Consider the following 25,188-nt stretch of genomic DNA (forward strand, 5'->3'; position numbering starts at 1 on the left):
AGATTAAAAAGAAGGTTAAGGAAATTGAGAATTGGGGTAATCTGAAGGGGATTAATTGTGATTAACCCTTTAATAGTATTTCCACTAACAAACTGAAATTCCCAAAGAATATCATTGTTGAGCACTTACACACACATATATAAATCGTGCAAATTGCATTGGTAGCACGCAAGCAAAAACTAGTTGTGTTTGACTACATTATAATGGCTGTGAATTGTTATATGAGTGTGAGATTGAAGAATTAATAAAACTTAAGAGCCATAATTGTTAAAGCTTTAATAATCAAACTGTGACTTCTCAGTTATAGATGAAGTATATTATCAATTAGGTTGCAACTTTGTTGTTATTTACCTTGATATGGTTCGATTTCCATAACTGAAATTGAAGTTGGGCTATATTTTGATTTATATTTTTAAGGTGCAAAATTCTAGTTGCTATTTCATCAAGAGTTAGCCTTATTAAATAGGCCTACAATGGTTGAACCCTGATAATGCATGTAAACCTTTCACAGGGGCAATCATTTTCTCTTTCATTTCCAGTTGTCCCTTAAAGCTCAGTAAAGATGCTTTCGTATTGTAATGAGTATGAAATTGATTAAACTAATGAGAATTTATCTCAAGAGCATGGACCAAGAACATATTTATTTTCTTCAATTTGGACTTTGTCATGAGTACTTCATAGATTGGATCTTAGTTGCCTAACAATGAACTCTGTCTATCATTATATTGGGTTTATTTGGATTCAAAGTAATTTGAAAATTTATTTATTGTTCACTATAACACTTTTTGTAAAGGCGACTGGAAAGATAAAAATACAGTCATGAAACATGTTTTAGAGAATAATATACATAACATGGATTATCCCCATTATCATTTCACCTCCGAGATTGATCAGCATGGTTAATACAAATTTTATGCAATAGTTCTTGCATCTGCTAGTTATATTAAACTAAACGTAGGAAACGTTTTCTTGATTATATGAGACAAACTAATTTTGTCTGTCTTAGCAATTAGTGATTGTTAAAAATCTTCATTGGAACTTTTGGCTCGAAGAAACCTTAATGGAAATTGCTGAAAAAGTTTTAGGATTGCTACTTCAGCAAAATATATATCTAACCTTCCGTCTCTTCTTATATTGAGGGTAAATTTTATACACACTGGCAGTTTATACACTATCACTATTGAATCAACAATAGGTGTGCAAAAGTTGGAGTTCAAATTCAAATTTTGCATAGTTATCATTCATTTAATACTATACACTATCAGTGTAAGAAAGATTAATCCCTACAATGTGAGAGCAATGCTCCTTTTTTTTCAGACGAGATCCTTTGTCCATTATATCTGTCCATTTTTCCCGTCCAATACAAAACTACGTAGTTCCACTTATTAATATTGCTGATGTGGCACATAATATTAAATGCATATTTAGGGAATGTTTGGTAAATGGATTACAAATTCAATTTTAGCATGGATGGCCTACTTTCTGAATCAACATGACTGCACGTAACTGCAACTCTGACAAACTCAAGGATCTCGTCCTCAAATACTTACCTAATCTCATCTAAATCATACGGCATGAAATTCTAAAGTAGAAGACTATGGGTACAATTAGAATATTATTGAATTTGAAACCCATTTACCAAGCACCCCCTAAATATGTATTCAATGTTATATGCCACATCAGCAGTATTAATAAGTGGAACTACGTAATTTTGCATTGAACAGAAAAAATGAACAAATATAATGGACAGAAGATCCCGTTTGCTTTTTTTTTGGGAGAATGAACAGATCTTAATTGATTTCCCTTTTTCCTACCTGAATATTTTTGTCTTTTAACTTTAGAATCTGAATAAAATTGATCGCTTCTTGTCTAGCTGCTTGTATGGTGAAGAAAATTGAACTCTAATTTTGGTAGTAAAAAAGATCTGCATTCTCATTTTTAATACTTGGGTTTAGCGAAAAGAACTTGAACCAAAAAAGGACAAAGGATGTTTGTTGTAAGTTTTGCTATTACACTCTTGGTACATTAACAGATCAGACAAATTGTTGTCTCATTTATCAAGTATACAATCTCGTGATCAATAAACTATTGCCTTTTAATTGAGTTTAATAAAATCTAAGCTAACAAGTTATCTACTTATTCTGCTTAAATAGTGCAAATTACATTAATAGTTCACAAGCAAAATTAATGGTGTTTGATTATAATTTAATGGATCTTAAGTAGTATAGTACACTGCAAACCACTGACCTATTTCGGATTCTCGTTTAAATTTTTGTGTCAACCCACTAACTCTTGAAAGTAACTTTTTACATTTTTGGATCCAACAAGGTGTTACGAGGGAGGAGGAATAGTAAGTGAGGATAGGGACCAAGGCCAACACATTGTCAGAATAATCATTTGGGGCGATTTTTGTTCAAAACACACGGGATATAATATCATTTGTTCAGAATATAATTTACTTTTAACAACTTGTAAATATAGAACAAAAATTTATGAAATCCCACGTGTGGGGAGGGACTGTCGTGACCAAACGAGCTGCCCAGGAGGGGCGTATAACAATATGATTTGATTGTACACAATCAAAAGTGTAACTGCTCAACATTTATTGTTTAAGTTCATACAAGTTTACTTATTTGTTTGTGCATACACCGGTTGACGACTATAGAGTCCTTAATCCACTTTATATCTCTAAATTTATATCACTTTTTCACTTTGTGCCCTAAACTTAAATTTTAGACACTTAGCACCCTAAACTCTCAAGTTTTATCCTATTTTTGTCCAATTAATAATTAATTTTCCAAAATTAACGAGATAAAGAATGGTAAAAATTAATGAAAATATACCATTTTATTCTAATTACGATGCCTTTGCTTTTCTGACCACTTTTAGCATATCATCATTGATTTATATGATTTCAATTATCAATATTGTTCGTAAAATTAGCAAGATAAAAGGTAGTGTAAATTAATGACAATGTATTATTTTATTTTTGCTATGAATTAGCACCTTATGACTCCTGTCGGTACATTGTCATTGATTCGCTGAGTCCTCTATACCGTTAATTTTGCTAACATTGTTATTGACTGGATTAATTGGATAAATTTGAGAGGATGCAAAGTATCCAAAAGTGAGAGTTTAGAGAGTAAAGTGTCTAAAATTGAAATTTACGATTTAAATTAGGAAATGATACAAGTTTAGAAGTACATAGTGGAGTTAGTCCTCCCCAGTTATGAGCTCTTAGCGCCCTTGACTGCATGAACTTGACTTTAGTTTCATTTGAGGGCTTTCAACGTCTTATTATTGTCTGTGGGAGTACTCCTGTCCCAGATCATGCTACTGGAATAGAGAATTTAATCAGATGGACCAGAGATGTGGACCAGTTGATTTTCAGTGTCTGCGAGCGTTGTTCACATATTTTCCGACCCAAGACAAGACCATTGACTTCATATTTGCCCTCGTCAACTAAAAATTGATTGGCATCCCCACTAATTAATTATAAAGCTTAGAAAAAAATATTAATGATTCCAAACCCAATTTTAAGTGCTCAAAGAATAGTCTCTGGTGATTGTAGAAAAGATGCAATCTAATACTAACATCCATGTGTACTCGTCAAGCCTGTGATCCCCAGTGGACAGTTTAGCCAATGATTCTAGAAATTCAAGATATATATTGGTCAACTTAGAATTTTCCTTGGGCAACTCAAAATTTAATAGTAGGGTTAATTACAATTAATTCCTATAAGGTATACTTCATTTCTCACTTTATCCCCTAATCCTTATTTTTCGTCACATAATCTCATATAGGATAAAGTTACCCTTCCATTATATTAATTTTTCATTTATTCTCTTTCCTTTCCCCTTTTTTCCCTACTACATTTATTTCTCTCTTGTTTTTTCTTCTCTCTTCCATTATTCCTAATAGATAACTTCATCCCAATACAAAACTTTATTTGTAGTTTGTAATTGGGTCTATGGGTAAAGGTTGGGTCTATTGATCATTAATCAAGTCACAAATATATTTTGTGATTTTTTTTTAGAATAAAATGAGAAACTAGGATGGGAAGGTGAAAAAACAAAAAGAATTGAAAAGTTTAAAAAAAAAGCTATTTAATTTGGGAAAGGAATTTGCATATTTAATGACCATTTGAGAAGAAAATAGATCTTTGCAATTCCTATTTTTTTAATCTTCAATCACCGAGATGAGGTTTTTTGTGGAAAATCAGAAGAAGTAAAGAAAGAATAAAGAGACAAAGAAAATAAAGGAGAGAAAAAGGGGAAAAAAAGATAAAAATCTAGAATAATAGAGGGTTAATTTTGTCCAATAGGAGATAAAGTGAGATTAAAAAAAAAAAGGTTAAGGAAACTGAGAATTGGGGTAATCTGAAGGGGATTAATTGTGATTAACCCTTTAATAGTATTTCCACTAACAAACTGAAATTCCAAAAGAATATCATTGTTGAGCACTTACACGCACACATATACATATGTGCTTATATGTAGTGCTTGAGTTTAATTTAAATTAGTTTCATCCAATCTCACTTTTGTGGAGTCTTGGAACCTCAATCACTAGAGACTATATTGCCTTAGAATCTCCAGAAACGAACTGAAATTCTCAAAAGAAAAGCCCCTGATTTTTTGAAACAATTTATTAGTTCCTAAATTGAGCTTATAAACTAAAACGTGAAAAACTATCCTCGACTTACAAATTCATTTATAAAATTCTTGACTTACAAATGAAAAAAAAATAAATAAATCAAACATGGATAAGAATTGTAGTTCCTCAATTACTAGTCATTCATGTACAAGTTGTGGTAACTATAAAATTTTACAATACTTTCACTCTTTCATATCTTAGGTTCGTTTGATAAAACTGAATCTGAATTCTGAAGTCTGAATTCTGAAATCTAAATACTGAAATAATTAATTTGCTGAATTTTAAGTACTGAAAAGAAATATATGAATGTCTGAATTTTAATGCTAAACTTATTTATACTGTTTGATAAATATTTATAACTGAATGCTTAATAAGTTTAATTTGACAATTTTACCCTTATATCTTTTCATCCAAAAAATAAATAGAACCTATGATTTGATTAGCTCAAAATTATTAGGTATAAAAATGACAATATTTATTTTTAAATCAAATTAATATAAAAGATAAAATGTATTATATGAGAAGTATAGAGAAGATGTGAAAGTCATTAAAAATGAATAAAAGAGAAACAGAAAACCGTTAGATAGAGAATATCAGGTTATTTAATTAGATAAGAATTTTGAACATAATTAACAAATAAGGGTAGATTTGGTAGATAAGATAAGGTAGTTGAAATAATTCTATTGATTCTTATTAGAATTAAGCATTCAGTTAGAATTTTTGTGCTGAAAAAAATATACACAGGTTCAGTACTGCTTAACAAATTCAGCAGATGGATTTTCATTTATCAAACACTCACAACATCTGAATGTCTAAAAAAGGTTCAGTTTCAGCACTTTTTTATGTTATCAAACAGGCCTTTAGAACAGATCAGACAAACCTCTGTCATATTTGTCAACTATAAAAGCTTGTCATCAATAAACTATTGCCTTTAAATTGAGTTGAATAATCTACATAGTCTATATAAATCGTGCAAATTGCATTGGTAGCACGCAAGCAAAAACTAGTTGTGTTTGACTACATTATAGTGGCTGTGAAGTGTTATATGAGTGTGAGATTGAAGAATTAATAAAACTTAAGAGCCATAATTGTTAAAGCTTTAATAATGAAACTATGACTTCTCAGTTATAGGTGAAGTATATTATCAATTAGGTTGCGACTTTGTTGTTATTTACCTTGATATGGTTGGATTTTCATAACTGAAAATGAAGTTGGGCTATCCTTTGATTTATATTTTTAAGGTGCAAAAGTCAAGTAGCTATTTCATCAAGAGTTAACCTTATTAAATAGGCCTACAATGGTTGAACCCTGATAATGCATGTAAACCTTTCACAGGGGCAATCATTTTCTCTTTCATTTCCAGTTGTCCCTTCTCTTGTACTAGTAAGACTTTTATGTATTGCTTGAAATAATCCACTCAAATTACAATTTAACGTTTTTTGAGTTGAAATTTGAATACAAACTGAAAAGGCTAAATTAGTAGTCTCTAAAAAATGCTAAAACAAACACGTCTAATTATAATATATTTTCTTGAATAATTGCACAAGAACATGATAGTATTGCATGTTGAAATTCTTATCCTAGTTACTACTTTATTTAGTCAAATATATGGTTGAATAATTTTCCTTTTCATTATAATGTTTTATCAATCAACAAGATGCTTTAAGCTGCATATAGACATGATACTCAATTATCAAAAAGTCGTAAAGAGTAGCTGACAAGAGTATATTTGACCTGTTTTAACTGTGTTTTATTATTTAGTTTTGGTGTGTTTTAATTTTATAGCTAATTAACTAAGATTCTAGTGAAAATATACATTTTGTGGTTTAAATGGTAAAAATTGCATTTCTATGAATTTTTATGGCAAAAACTTCATGTTTTGTAGGATTAAGGATTCAATCATCAAATGGCATGAATTGAGAATATATTTGGATAATTGATGATGATTTGAAGTGGTTTAAAGAGAATATGAATTGCAAAAGAGGAAATGCAATCAAGAACAAAAGGAAGCAAGTTTCACAGCTTTGACACCTTTGTGGTATTTTAGAAGTATCCTGAGTGACAAGCATTGGATTAAGGTGATTCTTAAACCTTTTTGAAGTTGAGAGATAGATCTACATTTGGTATGAGACATCGAAGTCCAGATCAGTTGTTTTCCTTGTCAAAAAGTCGAAATACAGAAGCGCAAATTCTGTGGTCGTAAGCTGAAATAGAGCTCTGACAAGTTTTTGGTATTTTGATCATATCTCGATCCACAGAGCTCCAAATTGGATGATTCTTGAGGCATTGGAAAGCTAACTCAAAGGGCTACAACTTTCATGTTTTGTACAAGAGTTGGTTCGGCCTTCATCATTAACAAAATAGTAGTTGAAGTAGTGCAGAAGTGAAAACGCGACTCAATGAATACGTGGCTTGAGTTGCGTATTCTCAAGTCACGTATTCTCACCTGTTTTCTGCAATTTGCTCACCAACTTGCCTTGTTTTCACACAACTTTTCCAACTCAATTCCAGCTAGCAATTCCGGTTGTATCTGACCAAGAAAAGGCTGGAAAGTTGGAGAAACAACTCAAGAGAGTTTCAAGAGTCAATTTTGACAACTAGAAACAACTCATATTAAGCTTGAATTCTCTATAAATAGAGGCCTTTGGAGAACATTTTCACAACTTTGGAAGGTTAGAAAAACTCACAAAAATGTGGTCTTCACTAGTTTTTCTTAGTTCATTAGTATAGAATAGTTAGTGTAGTTTATCCATCTTGTATTTGTAGCTATATTTGGATGAAGATTGGAGGAGCAAAGATGGAAAGTTTGAAACTCATGTGACAAGGGTGACATCTCTCCTACCACTTTCTCTTGTGTATTTGATTTCATGTTTAACTATAATACAAGTTTGGACCTTATTTTCATGTTTAATTAATGTTTATGCCTAGAGTTATGGTTGAACTTGCTATATCGTGCTTGTGATGTTTATTTGGTTATTTGATGATATTATTTTGAACAAGTTATTTATCACTTTTGCTTTTCTAATCATGATTAATCGGCCATTAATTGTGATTATCTAAAGGTATTAAGTTTACAATGAGAATTGGAATTTAACACTAGTTCAAGGAAGTGATAAATTTAGGAAGTACACTCACGAGAGTAAAGGTGCACCTATGTGACTTAAGTGACTTGTTTCATATAATTTCATAGAAGAAATGAGCTTGTAGTTAATTCATAACCACGAGAGTAGGTATGGCTTAATTACAAGTATAGTTGATTCACTACGAGAGTAGGTTTCACATGTATAAGGAAATTACGCCATAATTAGCCAAGATAATAGCATTCACTTAACCGGTAATCTCATTTGCAAGAGTAGTAAGGAATTCCATATCTCTAGGGGCTTTCTAGTGTATTTTTTATCACTTTTATAGTATAGATTTAATTTCTTATACTTGTGATAGTCTAAATAATAAAAGAGTTTGAAAAAAACCAGTAATTGCACTCTTCCCTGTGGGATCGACCCTTAATACCCTATACTCGCTCAGGATTCGTATACTTGCGATAAATCGCGTGTGGGGTATTTAGAAATTTATAAATGTAAAACTTGATTGTGGATGAGTTTATTGTATATGTATATCCCGTGCACATTAAGTTTTTGGCACTAAGATTTGTCAATATCGGTGCTAAGAGTAACTTTATTAATTTAGATAATTTTTCTTGTTTTTGTTGGGTCAAGTGTCTTGTTTGTTAAGTTTAGTGTCTTTTCGAGTCTTTGTTTGTGTTTTGTTTGTATGTTTAGAGTCATCTATTCTCTTTGACTAAACTTGTTTTTAAGTTACTTTGAAAGCATGTTTAGGGGTTCAAGGAGAGTAGAAAACATGGGAGAGCAATACTTGAGAAGTGAAAGATCGGCAACGGATGGTTATTATGTACAAAGCTCCTTCAATAGAAGTAACCAAGAAATTACCGAAGGTATGTCATTTGAAGATGGTTTAAGGAGTTTAAAGGCTAAACTTGATATTATAACATTACAAATTCAAATGGACACTTTTATGCATGAAATTGAGCAAAAGAGGAATATTAATGCTTTTAATTCTTATCATATGATTTGTGACTTGTATGGAGGTTATCATGCTAATCATACATGTAGACAAGCACAAAATGTGGATTATTTTGATGAATTAGGGCATTACAATCCTTGTTTTGATCAATTTGGAGCTTATTGGGGTAATTCTTATGCTTACGGTTGGGATAATCAATATGTATATAGCGATTCTTCATGTTCTTATGATTACCAACCCGAATGTGTCCAATATGAATCTAAATCATCTTGGGAATTGGCAATTGAGAGGTTAGTTAATGCACATTCACTTTCAGAATTAGAAAGTGAACTATTAGCTAACGATTCTAAGCCATCTTGGGAATTAGCTATAGAAAAGTTAGCAAATGCAACCTCCGACCATTTTGATAGGGTTGAGGAAAGATTAGATGAATTAGCTCTCACTTTGGTAGAATACAAGAACAATTACATGTTTTATGTGAAGTTATTTCTTCTAATGATATGCACTATGACCCTAACATGAATGGTGAGCATTGCAAGTGAAAGTGGATTGTATTTTGATGAAAATGATGAATCTAATGTGTGTTTCAATGAGAAAATGTCTATTTTACATGATAGTACCTTTGAAACTAACCTTGAACCTCAAGAGATGAGCCTTAATGACTCATTTTTCACCTCTCTTAAGGAATGTGTTGAGAGTATAGGTTTTAAAGGTATTCTTGCCCAAGAAGATCAAATGGACGTTCCTGTGGTGAGTTCTCAAGTGGTGCACATTCAAGGTAATATCTATGAAACACTTGAAATAGGTAAGTCACTTCTGCCTCTCACATCTTTAGAACATGTGGCTTTTACTATAAAGTCACCTCTTAATGATCCACCATGACCTAAAATGGTGGATTATTCATTAACAAAGCCTCCTTGAGAAATGAGGTTCAATAGTCGAGCCAACAACTATAAACAAAAGCGCTTGTTGGGAGGCAACCCAATGTTTTAGTACTTTATGTTAATTTGGTGTGATTTTAGGTTTAAATTATGTGTTTGAGTTATGTTGTTGTTTTTTATTTGTAGGTATTGGAAATAGAAGCAAAAGTGACTAAATGAGGTGAAAAAGGCGAAGTTCAATCAAAGAACTCAGCCCCTTGATTTGTGTTAAAGGTGTATTTGATCCTTTAAAAAGGGGTAAAATGCATGTTTTGATCGTTTTACATGTGCGTGCATTGATAATTTTGGCAAAAGAATGATCTATGATGCATTTTGAGTAATTGGGGTAACATGTGTAATTTTCCAAAGTTGGCATTTCTGCAAAAATTTGCACCAGAAAACGTGGATGACTTGAAAACGCTCTATCGAGCCACGTTTTACATGAGCCACGTTTTCAATTCTGCAATTTTTGTACAGAAAGCGCGGCATGAAAACGCTTCATCAAGCCATGTTTTACACGAGCCACGTTTTCAATTCTGCAATTTTTGTATAGAAAACGCTGTTTGAAAACACTCCATCGAGCCACGTTTTACATGAGCCACGTTTTCAGTTATGCCCAGAAGGAAGAAAACGTGTCTCACACAAAACGTGGCTCGAAGGCATGTTTTGTCAAGTCATGTTTTGCCTTCTTGTCCGAATTCTAAAAACGTGAGATCTGATTCATTCTTCATTATTCTTCTTTTCCTTATGTATTCCCTTGTACCTTGAATAGTTTATTGTGTATTTTCTATAGGTACATCACCACCACAAAGGTTTAGGAGTTACGAATCGCCGTTATATGTTTATTAATGTCTTTGTTATCATCTTTGTTTCTCATGTTTCATTTTTAGGTTTATATCACTAATGGTTATCCAATGGAACTCATGAAGTGTTGGAGATACACGTACAATGGATCTTGAAGCTTCATATTCAATCGCAACAATAGGGGAGTATTACTTTCTTTATCTTGGTTTCCCTTTTTACACATTGAGGACAATGTGCATGTTAAGTGTGGGGAGGAGAATTGAGATTGTATGCATTGTATGTGATTGACTTGTTGATTCCAAAATTGCAAAATTACCCAAAAAGTTTCAAATTATTTCAATTTTATCCAATGGGTAACCAGTTCCATACCATTAGTAGTTCAAATTCCTTCTACTTTTGAGATAAATATATGTGATTTAGAAACCTCTTTTCTCAATTAACTTGGAAATGACTATTATGTGATTATAATTTGTACATTTATAGGAAAGTATATCTTTTAAAGTGGAGAAAATTATGCCTATATTTTGCATATTCAATGAAATTTTTTCTCTTTATTTGATTTTATAAAATAAGTGATAAATATGGTCAATAAATGTAGCACTCTTCTCATGATTATTCTTTTGAGGAAATATTTATTATCTTTGCTTAAAAAAAGTAGAAAAATAAAAAAATAAAAAAAGAAAAAAGAAAAAAACAGAATAAGAGTTGTTCTATTTCAATGGTTCTTGTGCTTAGTAATCGGGAGTCTTCATCTACAAATGTCGACTTTCGCATAAAACGGTACTTGAATTAAGAGTATGCAACGCAACTAGAGTATGTGAAGTGTTGAGTAACCGGTGATCTTCATCTAAAAATGTCGATCTTCGCGTAAAAAGGTACTTTCACAATTTAAGTATATATTTAGCTAAATTATATGAATAAATCCCTCTCTAAGTTGAACAAAAAGATGATCATGGGATTAGATAGCATTTTTATTAATCATATGACTTACTTGCTTGTGAAATAGGTGAAGATGAGAAATTGAATTGAACTAGTATAATTAGGGTATAATTAGCTCTCTTTTACTTGATATTATGAGTACTTGAGCTTAATTGGATGATTGTATAATGGTTATTTGCCTTATTTTTTAGGAAATGAAGTTGAATGGTACACATATGTTTATTTTCAAAGTATTGGATCATTGTTGGTTTGTATTTCTTATTGCTTGAGGACAAGCAATGGTTCAGTAGCATTTTCTTTCTTTTTATTTTACCTTTTTTTTTTGTTTGAACAACAAACAGACATAATTTCATAACTTGATAACAAACGTTGCATCATGCTAGCTTGGACAGCTTTTTCATGTGCTACAGCCACTTGATTGTTAACTACATTGACTAATAATAACTTTGCAAATGAATAGAAAGTTAGGAACCATTAATAATATTGATGTCATGGAGAATGGGTCTTACAGTTGGAGGTGCATTATGGATTTGAGCCTGATATTCCAGAAGCAATAAATTAAAACAGTCCGTTGAGATCGTTGATGAGGATAGAAGAATGGGAAGTCCATTGTACCCACTTGGTAGAATCCAGACAAGTTTGCTCTTCAACTATTTGTTGTCTCTACTTCTAAAACTCTTTTCGAAAAACAGATGGATAATTCTTGAAACAACATTGAATTGAAGTTCGATGTACGAGACAACAATAATATCTATTAGTATGTCTTTAAGAATCACTAATACAACACTGTTACAATTGGTCTTATATTAGAGGAAAGAGGAGGCAGATGAACCTATCTAATCTATTAAGAGGTTTGAAGAATGTTAAATAACCTTCTACCAGATACCAAAATATTTTAGAGAGAAAATGCAATCAAGAATTCAGCCCCCTAACCTACGCCCAGGGAAGGACTTAGTTCCTCTTTCGATGGCCAACTGAGATCAATTGGTTTAGTATTTCTTTAAGAAGAGACAGAAGGTTATATATATAATGTTGAACTAGCAACCCTAAAAGCTTTCTCAGCAATTTCCGTCAAGGTTTCTTCATGCCAAAAGTTGCAATGAATATTTTTTAATAGCCACTAATGGCTAAGATAAACAAGATTAGCATGTTTCATGGAATCAAGAAAAGCTTCCTAAATCAATCGTTGGGGTTGGCTTAGTAGCCAAGGGAGGACTCTTGGAGTTCTGCTCGTTGTCAGGTTCAAGATTCAAATCTTGAATTTGATAGTTGAGGGTGGGAAGAGTCTGGAAAGGGTTGGAAGGTTAAAAAAGGAAAAAACTGCATACACTAACGAAAGCTTCCTAAATCTAGTTTAAGATAACTAGCCGATGCAACACTATAGCGATAGGAGATTATTTGAAATAACACTATAGAATTTTTTATGATATGATATATATTATATAAAAAGATGGTTAAAAGAGTAAAAAGTTGGTTAAAAAAGTGTTTATGAAACAAGCCAAAAAAATATTTTAAAAAGGATAAATTACATATAATCTCCTATAATTTTGAATAATGCCAGATGACCCTTTAAGGTTTTAAAATAGCCACATAATCTCCTGTGGTTTTGTATAAAGTGAAAAATGTATGGAATGCATAATCAGTTATGGAAATAAGATCACACGCACACCAAAAGTGGGTGTGATGAAATCATAATATTCACTTAACCCCCTATAATTTGTATAAATATCTACTTTATCCCCTGTAATTTTTGTATTTAACCATGTAATATCCCTATAGTTTTGTATAAGATGGCTAAGAAAGTTGAGCCAAGATTAGTGAAGAAACTCCCAATGATCTTCTATTTCTTCAACAAAATAAGTTGTTTAATGAAGTCTCCAATTGTTCTCATAAAAGTTCTAGCTAGAAAGAACAAAACAAGACCAACCACTAAGCTCTAATTCTAAAATCTGATGAGAACCAATTTGTTTAGGAGAAACACCTCGCGAGAGTCCACCAAAGAATTCAATATGTAAGTTAGAAACCCAACTCTTGATCCAAAAATTTAAACGACTAGATCTCGGACTTTTACTTATATATTAACCGCTCTTTTGTTATCTCTCGGACTAATGTGGAATATAATCTTTTACTCATGAACTTAACAATTTTGGCTAAACATATATCTCATTACAAAAAGTATTATAGTGAACAATAAACAAAATTATGTAAATTACTTCGAATTCAAACCCAATTAATCATACACATTGATTTCCTTGTTAGGCAACTATGATTCAATCTATCACGTACTCACGACAAAGACCAAATTAAAGAAAATAAATATGTTTCTTGATCCATGCTTCTGAGATAAAGTCTCATTATTTTAATCCATTTCATACTCATTACAATAGGAAAGCGTGTCTGTGCTGTGCTAGAACTTTTTTACTGCCTCTCAATGTCGTCATCAAGAAGTAGTACATACTTTGTATGACCAATATAGGAAAAGATCTTCAAACGATTTATTCTAGTACATGTTTGAAACTTGGATTTAGTTTCAGAATTATTCTAGTATATGTTTGATACTTGAATTAGTTGAAACTGATTCCATACTTAGACTGTTGATTTGGAAAAAAGAGGCCAAAATGTCTCTCTGTCTCTGCTCCAGGCTTCTGGTTTTCATCAAACATGGCAAACAGATAAGTTTCTATACCTCTTCCAGGCCTCCTTGGAGTCCCTTGTCCACTCTTAACATGGCTAATCACGTTCCTATAGTAAGTGCCTGCATTTCCAGATGATGCAGCAGGAGGATTCCCATCCGATGGCCAGCCAGTTTCCGACACAACAATGTTGACATTAGAACCACCTTCTTTATCTAGAGCTGAATAATGAGCATCCAAAATTGCATAAAAAATGTTTTGATATCCAAACGAGCCATCTTGAACAACAGTTCTTTGTGAGGTGAATAATGCATAATCGAGATGAATGTTGACTGGATCACCGATATAGCTGAAGTAGGGATACACATTGACTAGCAATGGTGCATTATTTTGGACTAGAAGATTAATTATAGGTTTAATGAATGGTTTAGCCTCGTTTGAAAATGATCCTTGTGAGGGAGGATAAGAAACGCTTAACAGATTTCCAGCTATTGATGTTGAAACCTTGATTTGGTTCTGAAGCCCCGCCGAAGCTAATGCACTTTGTATCCTTTCCATGGCTGGACCGACATATTGAGCGATGCTAGAACTTAATGATACTTCATTTCCAACCGCTATGTATCTGAACTTCACAGCTGGTGAGTAATTTTTGATGTTGTTTTGAACCCAATTTGCAGCTGCCGAAGGATTGGTCGCAATGGATTGAATGTCTTCGTTGGCAACATCGACTAGAAGTTCTATATTGGTTCCTCTTAAAGCATTGAGAACTTCATGGTCTGGGGCATAAATTCTCATTCTTTGGATGCCATATCTATTGTAGAGATTTATGACGTCCTGTTTTGATGGTAGATTGTTGCCATTTAGCCCATAACAAACGCCTATAGATTGCACCCCTGCATAAGAATTGATGAATAAGTGATTAAATATGAGTATAGAATTGTGAGAGATTTAGATTGTGTCACGATCTCTATTCATCTGTTTCTGAATTGAATTTTTTTTTTACCGCTGTAGCTTATTAGACTCCCTTTCTACTGTTCATTAGCACAAAATTTTTCGCTTAAAAAGGGTGTCTAATTTCCAGTTCCCCTGTTGAAAACTTGACATGTACAATATTGCATAGGATTTATCTATGATGATTAACAAAACTAAACTCATAAATGATTTTTTTTTTCGATAAATGAACTTTTAAAAATGTCCAATCACTCGATTTGCATGTATTATCTGATGGTACAAAAGCAGCTAAGATCACTGTAACATAAATCAAACCACTAAATTACTTTGTAAAACAAATCAAAATGCTTAAATAGTTGAATAAACAATTTTTGCTCTTTGTACAACCCTAATGTAGATAACACCTACCATAGTGCAAACAAAAGTTTCTTCGATTCAATTACAACTAAAAAATGGAAGCATATGAATCTGAATTTGCAGCTTTATGCATGAGTGATGTGTCTCACGTTGAACAATCTTACTGTGCGATTATAACCTCATTAGTAATGACATGCATGAAGAAAATTATGCACAGTGAAAGAAAAGGGCTGATTTTGTAAAGTGGACTTCATAGTCAGTTACAGATTTTAGAGTTTATATACTTATATACACCATCATCCATGTTTAGAACTATTAGGGGAAAAAATGAGATTAATTCCTACAAAATAAGATAACTAGTCAATTGCAATAAATATTTGATGCATGGAAACAAGCAAGGAACGTGTAAAGAGTTGAGATATACCTGTGATTTTAAGACTAAGCAAAACCAGCCCAAAGAAAGTCAGGATAGTTGTCATCGTACTTTTGTTGATAAATGGTAGAGAATATGGCTGAGAGGGATTGGAAGAAAATAGCAAACGAAAGGTTTGCACAGAAAGGTATGAAAGAATAGAGTGGCTAGGGTGCTTCTTGTAGGAAAATATTGCCCATTTTTTCAGACGTTAGGCAGACATAATTAATTAAGTTTTGCCCGGTCAATACGTCACAGCCCAATATATTGACGAATATGCTATCACAATTCTTGATTGATTGTACAAGATATGCAGCTTGTTGGCATATTAAATCAAGGTTCAAAATTAGAAATTTTCATATTATTATTTAGTAGTATTTTAGTCAAGTTAGAATTTTAGTAATTCTATTGGAATCAAGTTATGGTAGTTTTATTATTTAGAAATTTGTAGTTTATTAGGAAATTTCTTATAGTTATAATACTTGTTTACCAAGTTATCTAGTTTATAACTAGCGCGGGAGTCATGTTATTGTATTTAGTTGAAAAGAGTGAAGAATTGAAAGCCTTATTCTTATGATGTGATTAATAAATTATTATTGGTCTTATTTCTCTTCTCCCACACATATTTTTATGCGTGTAAATTGCCTCCCCATATATATTGATTTTATGAAATATATCTCCTATATATTTTTGCTTAATTTTTTTGGTTGATACCACTCTGATGGACCCAAATTGATAATAAATCATAAACTCACAAGAACAATCAAAGGGAAAAAACGAGATAGAGGCAAAGGGAAATTTTCCATTAATCAAAACGAGGCTCTGGCTACACACGAAGGCTGCTACTTCTTAAAAACTCAAACGGATGCGGAGGCAACAAATACTAATCCCTTGCTGACTTCTATCAGTAACATTATATATGGGCCGAATCCGACATGGCCAACCTTACTAATTCACAATAGAACTTATTTAACCAGCCAATAAAATCTTATTCTCAACCACATTATGTTGTTATACAGAATATATGTAAAATATTTTATTTATATATACTAACTATTCCACGAATATAACAATATAATGTGATTGTACATTTAATAATATAACAAGTATAATAGCCGCACAGAACCAAACACAGTACAGCTGCTCAATGCTAATTAAGTTCATACAAGTTTACTTTTCTGTTAGTGCATATACCATGGCTGACAACTGTAGAGTCCTCATCCTCAATTAGCCCCCTTAAGTGCATGAGTTTGACTTGAGTTTCAATTGTTGGTTTTCAACGTCTCATTATGTTTGTGGAGTCATAGATCATGCTCTACTGGACTAGAGAGGTGGATCAGTTGATTTACACTGTGTGAAAGTTGGTCACAAATTTTCCAACACAAGACAAAACCCAAAACTTCGGATCCGAGGCCTCACAATTTGTATTTCGTACAATTTTACACAAGTTAACATCTAGTATAAATCAATATAACCACTGAGTTTAGCTCAGTGGCCACCAGGGAGGGATTACCTTGTGCTGTAGGTGAGGTTTGGTGAGCATTCAAATCTCACCTGTAGCAAAAAAAATCTAAGGGTTGTGTCATAGCACTCCCTTGATCTAGTTGACTCTGTCTACCCACTAGTTTCTAACACAAGCCTCCTGAGGCTCCTCCTCCCCCTAGATTAGAATAGAGTAGGTTATACGCTGTATCGTTGTTAGGAAAAAAATAGTATAAATCAATATGATTTCGGTATAAATTAAGTCCGATTTGATGTAAATTAGGTGTAATTCAGTGTAAGTTGATTTGTTATTATTTGGTGTAAATCAAGTACAGTTTGGTATAAGTTGATTATTATCATTTAGTGAAAACTGAAAGTAATTTGGTATGAATTGAGAGTAAATTGTTAATCTACACCAACTTGTGCGAAATGGAACTTGTGAGGCCCCATTTCCGAAAAGTTCATATTTGCCATGGTCAACTAAAAATTGGTTGGCATCTCCACCAATTAATCATAGAACTTAGAAGAAAATATTAATGATTCCAAGCCAAATTTTAAGTGCTATAGAACTGGATTAGAATTGGATCAGTTGATTTACAGTGTGTGCAAGTTGGTCACATATTTTCCAACACAAGATAAGACCACTCACTTCATATTTGCCATGGTCAACTAAAAATTGATTGGCAGCCCCACTACTTAATTATGGAGCTTTAAAAAATATTATTGATTGCAAACCAAATTTTAAGTGCTACACAATAGTCTTTAGTGATTGTAGAATAGATGCAAACTAATAACATGATGTATACTCGGGCAGGCCTGTGATCCCCAGTGGACAGTTTGGCCCATGATTCTAGAAATTCAATATATATGTTGGTCAACTTCAAATTTTCCCTGGTCAAATCAAAATTTAATAGCATTTCCACTAACAAACTGAAATTTCCAAAAGAATATCATTGTTAAGCACTTATACACATATATGTATACACATATATATATCCACACACATATATGTATGTATACATACATATATACATGTATACATATACATACATGTATGTGTGACACACACATATATATACATATATATGTGTGTGTGAATATATACATATGTATGTGTGTGTCTATATATATATATAGACATATATGTATCCACACACATATATGTATGTATACATACATATATACATGTATACATATACATACATGTATGTGTGACACACACATATATATACATATATATGTGTGTGTGAATATATACATATGTATGTGTGTGTCTATATATATATATTCACACACACATATATATGTATGTATGCATGCGTGTGTGACACCCATACATATATATGAGTGTATGTATATGTGTGTGAGTGTATCATTTGTGATATATAAGATAAAATTTAATTTTGTGTATTATGCAATGTGAGTTTACCACTTCCAAAAAATATTAGTGAGGGATCCTTTTCCAGCGCCAGACATGCTTGCACTTTCTCCGAGTCAATACGCCAATCTATGAAATTATGACGCCAAAACTTGGTCTGGTAGGCGGGCATACTTATAGGCCCTACAATCACGCCAAATTTTTTCCAGCTGTTGTGAGAAACAAGAACATCTCCAAGGGAAAATGTGATATAAGCTTGTTTTTTTTTTTTTTCCAAAACTTGTTTTAGTTTGAAAAACCAAAATATAATACAACAGTACTTCTCAATTATTTATTGGTGTGGTTTTTCTATCCTCATTTTTGTCAGTTATCTCTCCATGGATATACATGCTGCTTACGTCTAGATTAACCAAACGGATTGTTCACATCGTTCCTTTGACTTGCATTCCAACATGATGTTTAAAAGGAAGCATGGTGCATCAATGTTAGCAAATTATCCCGAAGTTGCCATTGTGCACCCATCTGGTCTAAAGGTAGGTTCTCTCTATCTCCACTGTCAATGTGTTTGAATTGAATCTTCGTCGTTAGCGTAGGAATAGATTAGTATCGTTGCCTCTTGGGGAAAAATAGAAAAAAAAATAGTTTAAATAAACAAAGTAAGCATGATAAACTTAAAATTCAAGCCTCAAATAATTGATTTGAATATTTTAGGGTAAATTACATATAATCCCCTGAGATTTCATCTATTACCACATGATCCCCTTAACATTTTAAAATAGGACAAATTACATTTTATTCCCTGTGATATAGTTAATTTTCACATAACCCCCTATAGTTTTAAAAGCTATATATAACTCCCTCATAATTTGGATTAAAGTGTCAAAGTGACAAAAATGATTATCCATAGCTGAACTTATGAAAATATCGAAATTACCCTTGTTTAAAAACTAAAATAGTTGAAGTAATCAAAATATATAAATATAATATGCATGACACTCTAACCCCGTATGATTTTATATTTTATCATATGACATTCTTATGGTTTAGTATTTTACTATATAACTCCCTTATGATTTTCAATAGATATACCTAACCCTCCTGTGGTTAATAAATAATTTTCAACTTTACATAGGGGTATTTTTGATATTTTAGTTGACTTCATTATGGATTACAAATTTCGTCATTTTGACACTTTAATCCAAACAATGAGCGGGTCATGTATAACTTTTGAAATCATAAGGGGGTTATGTAAACAAATACTAAATCACAGGAGGGTAAAGTGTAATTTGCCCTTCAAAATATCCACTTTACCCCTCTATAGTTTTATATAAAGTGGAAACTTGGCGGAAAATAATCTATGTAACGTCGTTAATTGAAATATTAATAGTGTCTTTACTTAAATGCTAAATCAATCAATGGCTTAACTACCTTGTATAAAATTATAAGGAGATTACGTGAACAAATGCAAAAATTACATAGAGATAAAGTAGATATTTATACAAAACATAAGTGGGTTACATGAATACTAAGGTTGTGTTTGGATTGCATTTTCCGTGATTTTTCATGGAAAAATTACTGTAGCGATTTGATGTATGTGAGGGAAAAAGGTAATAGGGAAATGTGATCACAGAAAACGACGTAATTTTTCGACGGAAACCGGCAATCCAAACAAGGCCTAAGATTTTGTCATATGCACTTTTAAAATACATTTGTTATAAACACTATAACTGATTGTACATTTCGTCCATTTTTCACTTTATATAAAATTATCGGGGGGCTATGTAGTTATTTTAAAATCTTAGAGGGAATCATCTGATATTATCTAAAATCACAGAGGGTAACAAGTAGTTTACCCAATTTTTTATGGTCGAGAGGTCAGAATTTCTACAATGAGGAGTTGAATAATCGACTGAAAATTCCTATAGTTGGGTGATCAAAATTTTTACATTTAAAGTGGCTTAGTATCACTTTAGACACTTTTTACTCGGTGGTTTAACACTCAGTCAGATTGAGACAGGATAAGACATCTCCCAATCTTTTTTCAAAACACAAGAAGCTACTAATCTCATATTCTAATAATAATAAAATATATGATTGCAACTATTAAGATTTGATGAAAGGGTCTTAGGTCTTCTCCTAATACTTTTAGCCTTAATAAACAACATTACAAATGTAATCCTGCATGTGGACCGAATCATTACCCGTTCTACATCAATCCAAATCGATCTGCACATCAGAATCAGCTCCAGTTTCCTCTTTTCCCAAATCGGGTAGGGTCGTTGTCCAGTTTTTTGGCTTTCCCGGTTTACTTTTAATCCCCCTAACTTGCTTTTACATCTGCATTTTCAATATGTTAGTCTGCCAAAAAATGCAAAATTTAGAATCTACTAAAATGTAACTTTAGCTGATTCTAATTGTTCACCATAATCACTTTTAAAAATCTAAACCACATGAGAACAAACCCTACATACTAGACGATCCTAGTGAATTACGGTTAAAGTTAGAACATGGTTCTTCAGCCATAGCCCCAGAATTCAAATTAGAAAAGACAGAAATAGAAATTATCATGGACATTGATTTCCTAGTTTGACAACTAAAATCACATCAATGACGTACTTAAGCCAAAGACAATATAGGGCAAATTACATTTTACCCCCCCGGTGGTTTAGCCTTTTTTTTACATAACCCTCCTATGAATTCAAAAGCTATACATAATTCCCTCGTGATTTGGATTAAAGTATCAAAGTGATGGAAATAGTCACTCGTAACGAAACTTCTAAAAATGTCGAAATTGCCCTTATAAATACATGACACATTAATCCCGTATGATTTTTATATTTTACCATATAACCCTCTTATGGTTTAATACTGTACCATATAACCCCCTTATGATTTTCAAAATATACACATAACCCCCCTTGGTTAATAAATAATTTTCAACTTTACATAAGGGTAATTTTGATATTTTAGGTGACTCCATTATGAATGATCATTCCGTCACTTTGACATTTTAATCCAAACCATAAGTGAGTTATGTATGGCTTTTGAAACCATAGGGGGGTTATGTAAAAAAATGCTAAACCACAGGGGGTAAAGTGAAATTTGCCCAAAAATATATATATAAATTTTTTTTTATTCCATGCTTTAGAGATAAACTGTCTTTAGTTTAATAAATTATATCCTCATTACAATAAGAAAGCATCTCAAGGAGCTTTCATTGCTATAGAACTTTTGTCCTCTTTGCTCAATTTTGTCATGAACTATTATTACATACTTAGCATGATAAATACAGGGAAAAAACTTTCAAATTATATTTATTCCAATACGTGTTTGACAGGTGAATTAATTGAAACTAATTCCATACTTAGACTGCTGATTTGGAAAAAAGAGGCCAAAATGTTTCTCGGTCTCCGCTCCAGACTTCTCGTTTTCATCAAACATGGCAAACAAATAAGTTTCTATACCTCTTCCAGGCCTTCTTGGAGTGCCTTGTCCACTATTAACATGGCTAATAACATTCTTATAGTAAGTGCCAGCATTTTCAGATGATGCAGCAGGAGGGTTCCCATCAGATGGCCAGCCAGTTTCTGATACAACAATCTCCACATTAGAACCACCTTCTTTTTCTAGAGCTGAATAATGAGCATCCAAAACTGCATCAAAAATGTTTTGATATCCAAACGAACCGTCTTGAACAACTGTTCCTTGTGAGGTGAATAATGCATAATCGAGTGAAATGTCGGCTTCATCACCAATATAGCTGAAGTAGGGGTACACATTGACCAGCAATGGTGCATTATTTTGGACTAGGAGATTAATTATAGGTGTCATGAATGGTCTAGCCTCGTTCGAGAATGAGCCTTGTGAGGGAGGATAAGAAATCCCTAGCAGACCTGCAGATATTGATGTTGAAACCTTGATTTGGTCCTGAAGACCCGCTGATGCTAATGCATTTTGTATATTTCCCATGGCTGGACCAACATATTGTTGAGCAATGCTAGAACTTAATGATACTTCATTTCCAACTGCTATATATCTGAATTTCACATCTGGTGAGTAACTTTGTATGTTGTTCTGAACCCAATTTGCAGCTGCTGAAGGATCGGTTGCAAGGGCCTGAATGTCTTCATTGGCAACATCGATTAGAAGTTCTATATTAGTTCCTCTTAAAGCATTGAGAACTTCTGGGACAGGAGAGTAAATTCTCATTTTTTGGATGCCATTTTGATTGTAAAGATTTATAACATCCTGACTTGATGGTAGATTGTTGCCATTGAGCCCATAGCAGACGCCTATAGATTGTACCCCTGCATCAGAATTGATGGACAGCCGTTGAATTCACTTGGAAGTTCAAATAATAAGTATAGAATTGTGGGAGATTTGAATTGTGTTACATTCTTTTTTATTACTTTGCAAAACAAATAAAAATGGTTAAATAGAATTAAAAATGTTAGACTTGAAATATCATTTCACTACTTGAATGAACTGCAAAATCAGGTAGAGTTTAGCTCTTTCTACAACCTAATGGAGATGGCAATCCCACAGGGGAGGCAAAAGATTCTTCGTCTAATTACCACTTAAAGTTTTGGAAGGATCTTAATCTCTGAAGTTGCAGGTGTAGGCATGAGTGATTTTCTCACATCAAACATCATGCATTTGCAACTTTAAAGAATTAAACAAGATGCATTGCACTGTTTAAGATAATCTAACATTGAGATTAATTACATCTTCATTAGTTATGAAATGCATGAAGAAAATAATGCATAGTAAAGAAGAGTTTACTTGGGTAAAGTGGTCCAGTTGGTATGCTAAACATTTTCACTTACTAACTCGTGAGTTTATATACTTAAATACACCACCATGTTCAAAACCAAACGAGAGAGTGAGAGAGAGAGATTCATTGCTACCAAAATAAGATCATAACTAGTGATTTCCATGAACATTTGATGCATGGAAACAAGCAAGGAAATTGTAGACTGGTTGAGATATACCTGTGACTCTGAGACTCAGCAAAAAAACCCCAAGCAAAGTTAGAATACTAGTCATTGTATTTTTGTTGATAAATACGGCAGAATATAGAAAGGAAAATTAGAAGAAATTAGCACTCAAAAGATTTGCAAAGAAAGATATGAAAGAATGGAGTGGCCAGGGTTCTTCTTATAGGGAAAATTTTTCGATTTCAGACCGGTGGCAGTCATAATTAATTGAGTTTTGCCCGGTCAATACTTCACAGTCCAATAAATTGACAAATTCTAGCACAGTTTTTTCTCAGGACTGAAGTATCCAATAAAAAAAGGACTGAAGTATTCAAGCAGGCAAGTCTTTAGTGATTGTACAAGAGATGCAACTGATAATATCTTTGAATATCCAGTCAGGCTTGGGATCCCTAATGGACAAATTTAGGCAATGAATCTAGAAAATTCAAGATTTAAGATGGCTTAAGGACTCGTGCAATTAATAGTCAAAATTATCCTCTACAAAATACGTAATTGCACTAGTAACCCTCAAAAATATTTAAGAAATTGTGATTGTTTTGCGCTCGTTGTTTAAGTTAGTAAATTTGTCACATTGATTCGTAAATTATATTTGACAATTATAGATTCTTACACATTTAAATGCATTGTAATAGAATTCTTTGCTACCTTAAGGAAGCAAATTTGACTAGAGAATTGAATCAAGTGGTTTATACATCGTGCAAGACAAGGCCATCCACTTGCCATGGTCAACTAAAATCTCATTGCCAAATTATGCAACTTCAAAAAATGTGAAGGTTAAATGACTTCAACTGTCCCCCACTTTCACCCATACATGTATGTGGTCCCTCAACATTTAAAAGTTTGTATTATGTTCCTCAACTTATCAATTTTGTTCTAAATGGTCCTTCCAAACCAAATCCAAGTATACTCGCTGGGATTTGATTCATTTCTATTTTTTGCAGAATACTATCCTATTCATGTTGGATTAACATTTAATTTTGTACTTTTTTATTTATCAGAATATAAGTTAAGTGATAACTGAGTACTATAGCAACAACAATAAATGCAGTTGATAAGATTTTGTAAACTATTGAATAGTAATTCTTCATCTTTTTTTTTATTTATGTAAATTGGAAGATTAGTATTTTTTTTTAATATAAGTCAAATTAGTTAACTATTGAAAGATTAACCAAGACTATTAAAAGAGGCACATATGCCTTGTTTTAAACTTAAAGGACCCAAATAGACATCAAGTTTGACTTTAGGGGGCAAAGTGAAAATTACCATATTAAATTTGGCTACGAGGGACCATTTATAAGTTGAGAGACTTAATAGACAATTTTAAAGTTGAGGGATCATGGGTAAAAGTTGGGTAAAATAGGATCATGGGCAAAATTTGATGGAACGTTGAACTTATTTACCTAAATAAGAATAATAATACAACAGGAGTGATGTCTACAAAGAATAGACCTCATCCCATGCGAAATTTTTAATGCCACATAATAGTCCTCAAAGCCAAAATCCCCACCCCAAAAGTTTAAAAAAATTAAAAATATTACAAAAATAAACAATAAGGAAAGAAAGATAGGAAGAATAAAGAATATCATTTGCCCCTGACGTAACTCAAAAGTCTAATTTTATG

General features: G+C 32.5%; 2 protein-coding genes across 2 annotated transcripts; both read right to left on the minus strand.

The window, feature by feature from the left end:
• Nucleotides 1-13,696: 13,696 nt before the first annotated feature.
• Nucleotides 13,697-14,875, minus strand: LOC113703080 (glucan endo-1,3-beta-glucosidase-like). Its single transcript, XM_027224307.2, has one exon. The coding sequence runs from the start codon at nucleotides 14,783-14,785 to the stop codon at nucleotides 13,922-13,924; it is 864 nt and encodes a 287-aa protein (XP_027080108.2). The 5' UTR covers nucleotides 14,786-14,875; the 3' UTR covers nucleotides 13,697-13,921.
• Nucleotides 14,876-21,809: 6,934 nt separating this feature from the next.
• On the minus strand, nucleotides 21,810-23,643 carry LOC113689276 (glucan endo-1,3-beta-glucosidase-like). Its single transcript, XM_027207072.2, has 2 exons — nucleotides 23,562-23,643; nucleotides 21,810-22,877 (listed from the first exon to the last, which is right to left on the minus strand). The coding sequence occupies exons 1-2, from the start codon at nucleotides 23,614-23,616 to the stop codon at nucleotides 21,913-21,915; spliced, it is 1,020 nt and encodes a 339-aa protein (XP_027062873.1). The 5' UTR covers nucleotides 23,617-23,643; the 3' UTR covers nucleotides 21,810-21,912.
• Between the last annotated feature and the right edge of the window lie 1,545 nt (nucleotides 23,644-25,188).

This window comes from Coffea arabica, chromosome 1e (assembly GCF_036785885.1).
Source record: "Coffea arabica cultivar ET-39 chromosome 1e, Coffea Arabica ET-39 HiFi, whole genome shotgun sequence".
Classification (NCBI taxonomy): Eukaryota; Viridiplantae; Streptophyta; class Magnoliopsida; order Gentianales; family Rubiaceae; genus Coffea; species Coffea arabica.

Bases quoted from the DNA above. Each gene is read 5' to 3' on its own strand.
- LOC113703080 (XM_027224307.2), bottom strand. From the start codon at position 14,785: ATGAGAATTTATGCCCCAGACCATGAAGTTCTCAATGCTTTAAGAGGA.
- LOC113689276 (XM_027207072.2), bottom strand. From the start codon at position 23,616: ATGACTAGTATTCTAACTTTGCTTGGGGTTTTTTTGCTGAGTCTCAGA. The intron at 22,878-23,561 runs GTATATCTCAAC...ATTCTGATGCAG, and splicing joins GCTGAGTCTCAGAGTCACAG to GGGTACAATCTATAGGCGTC.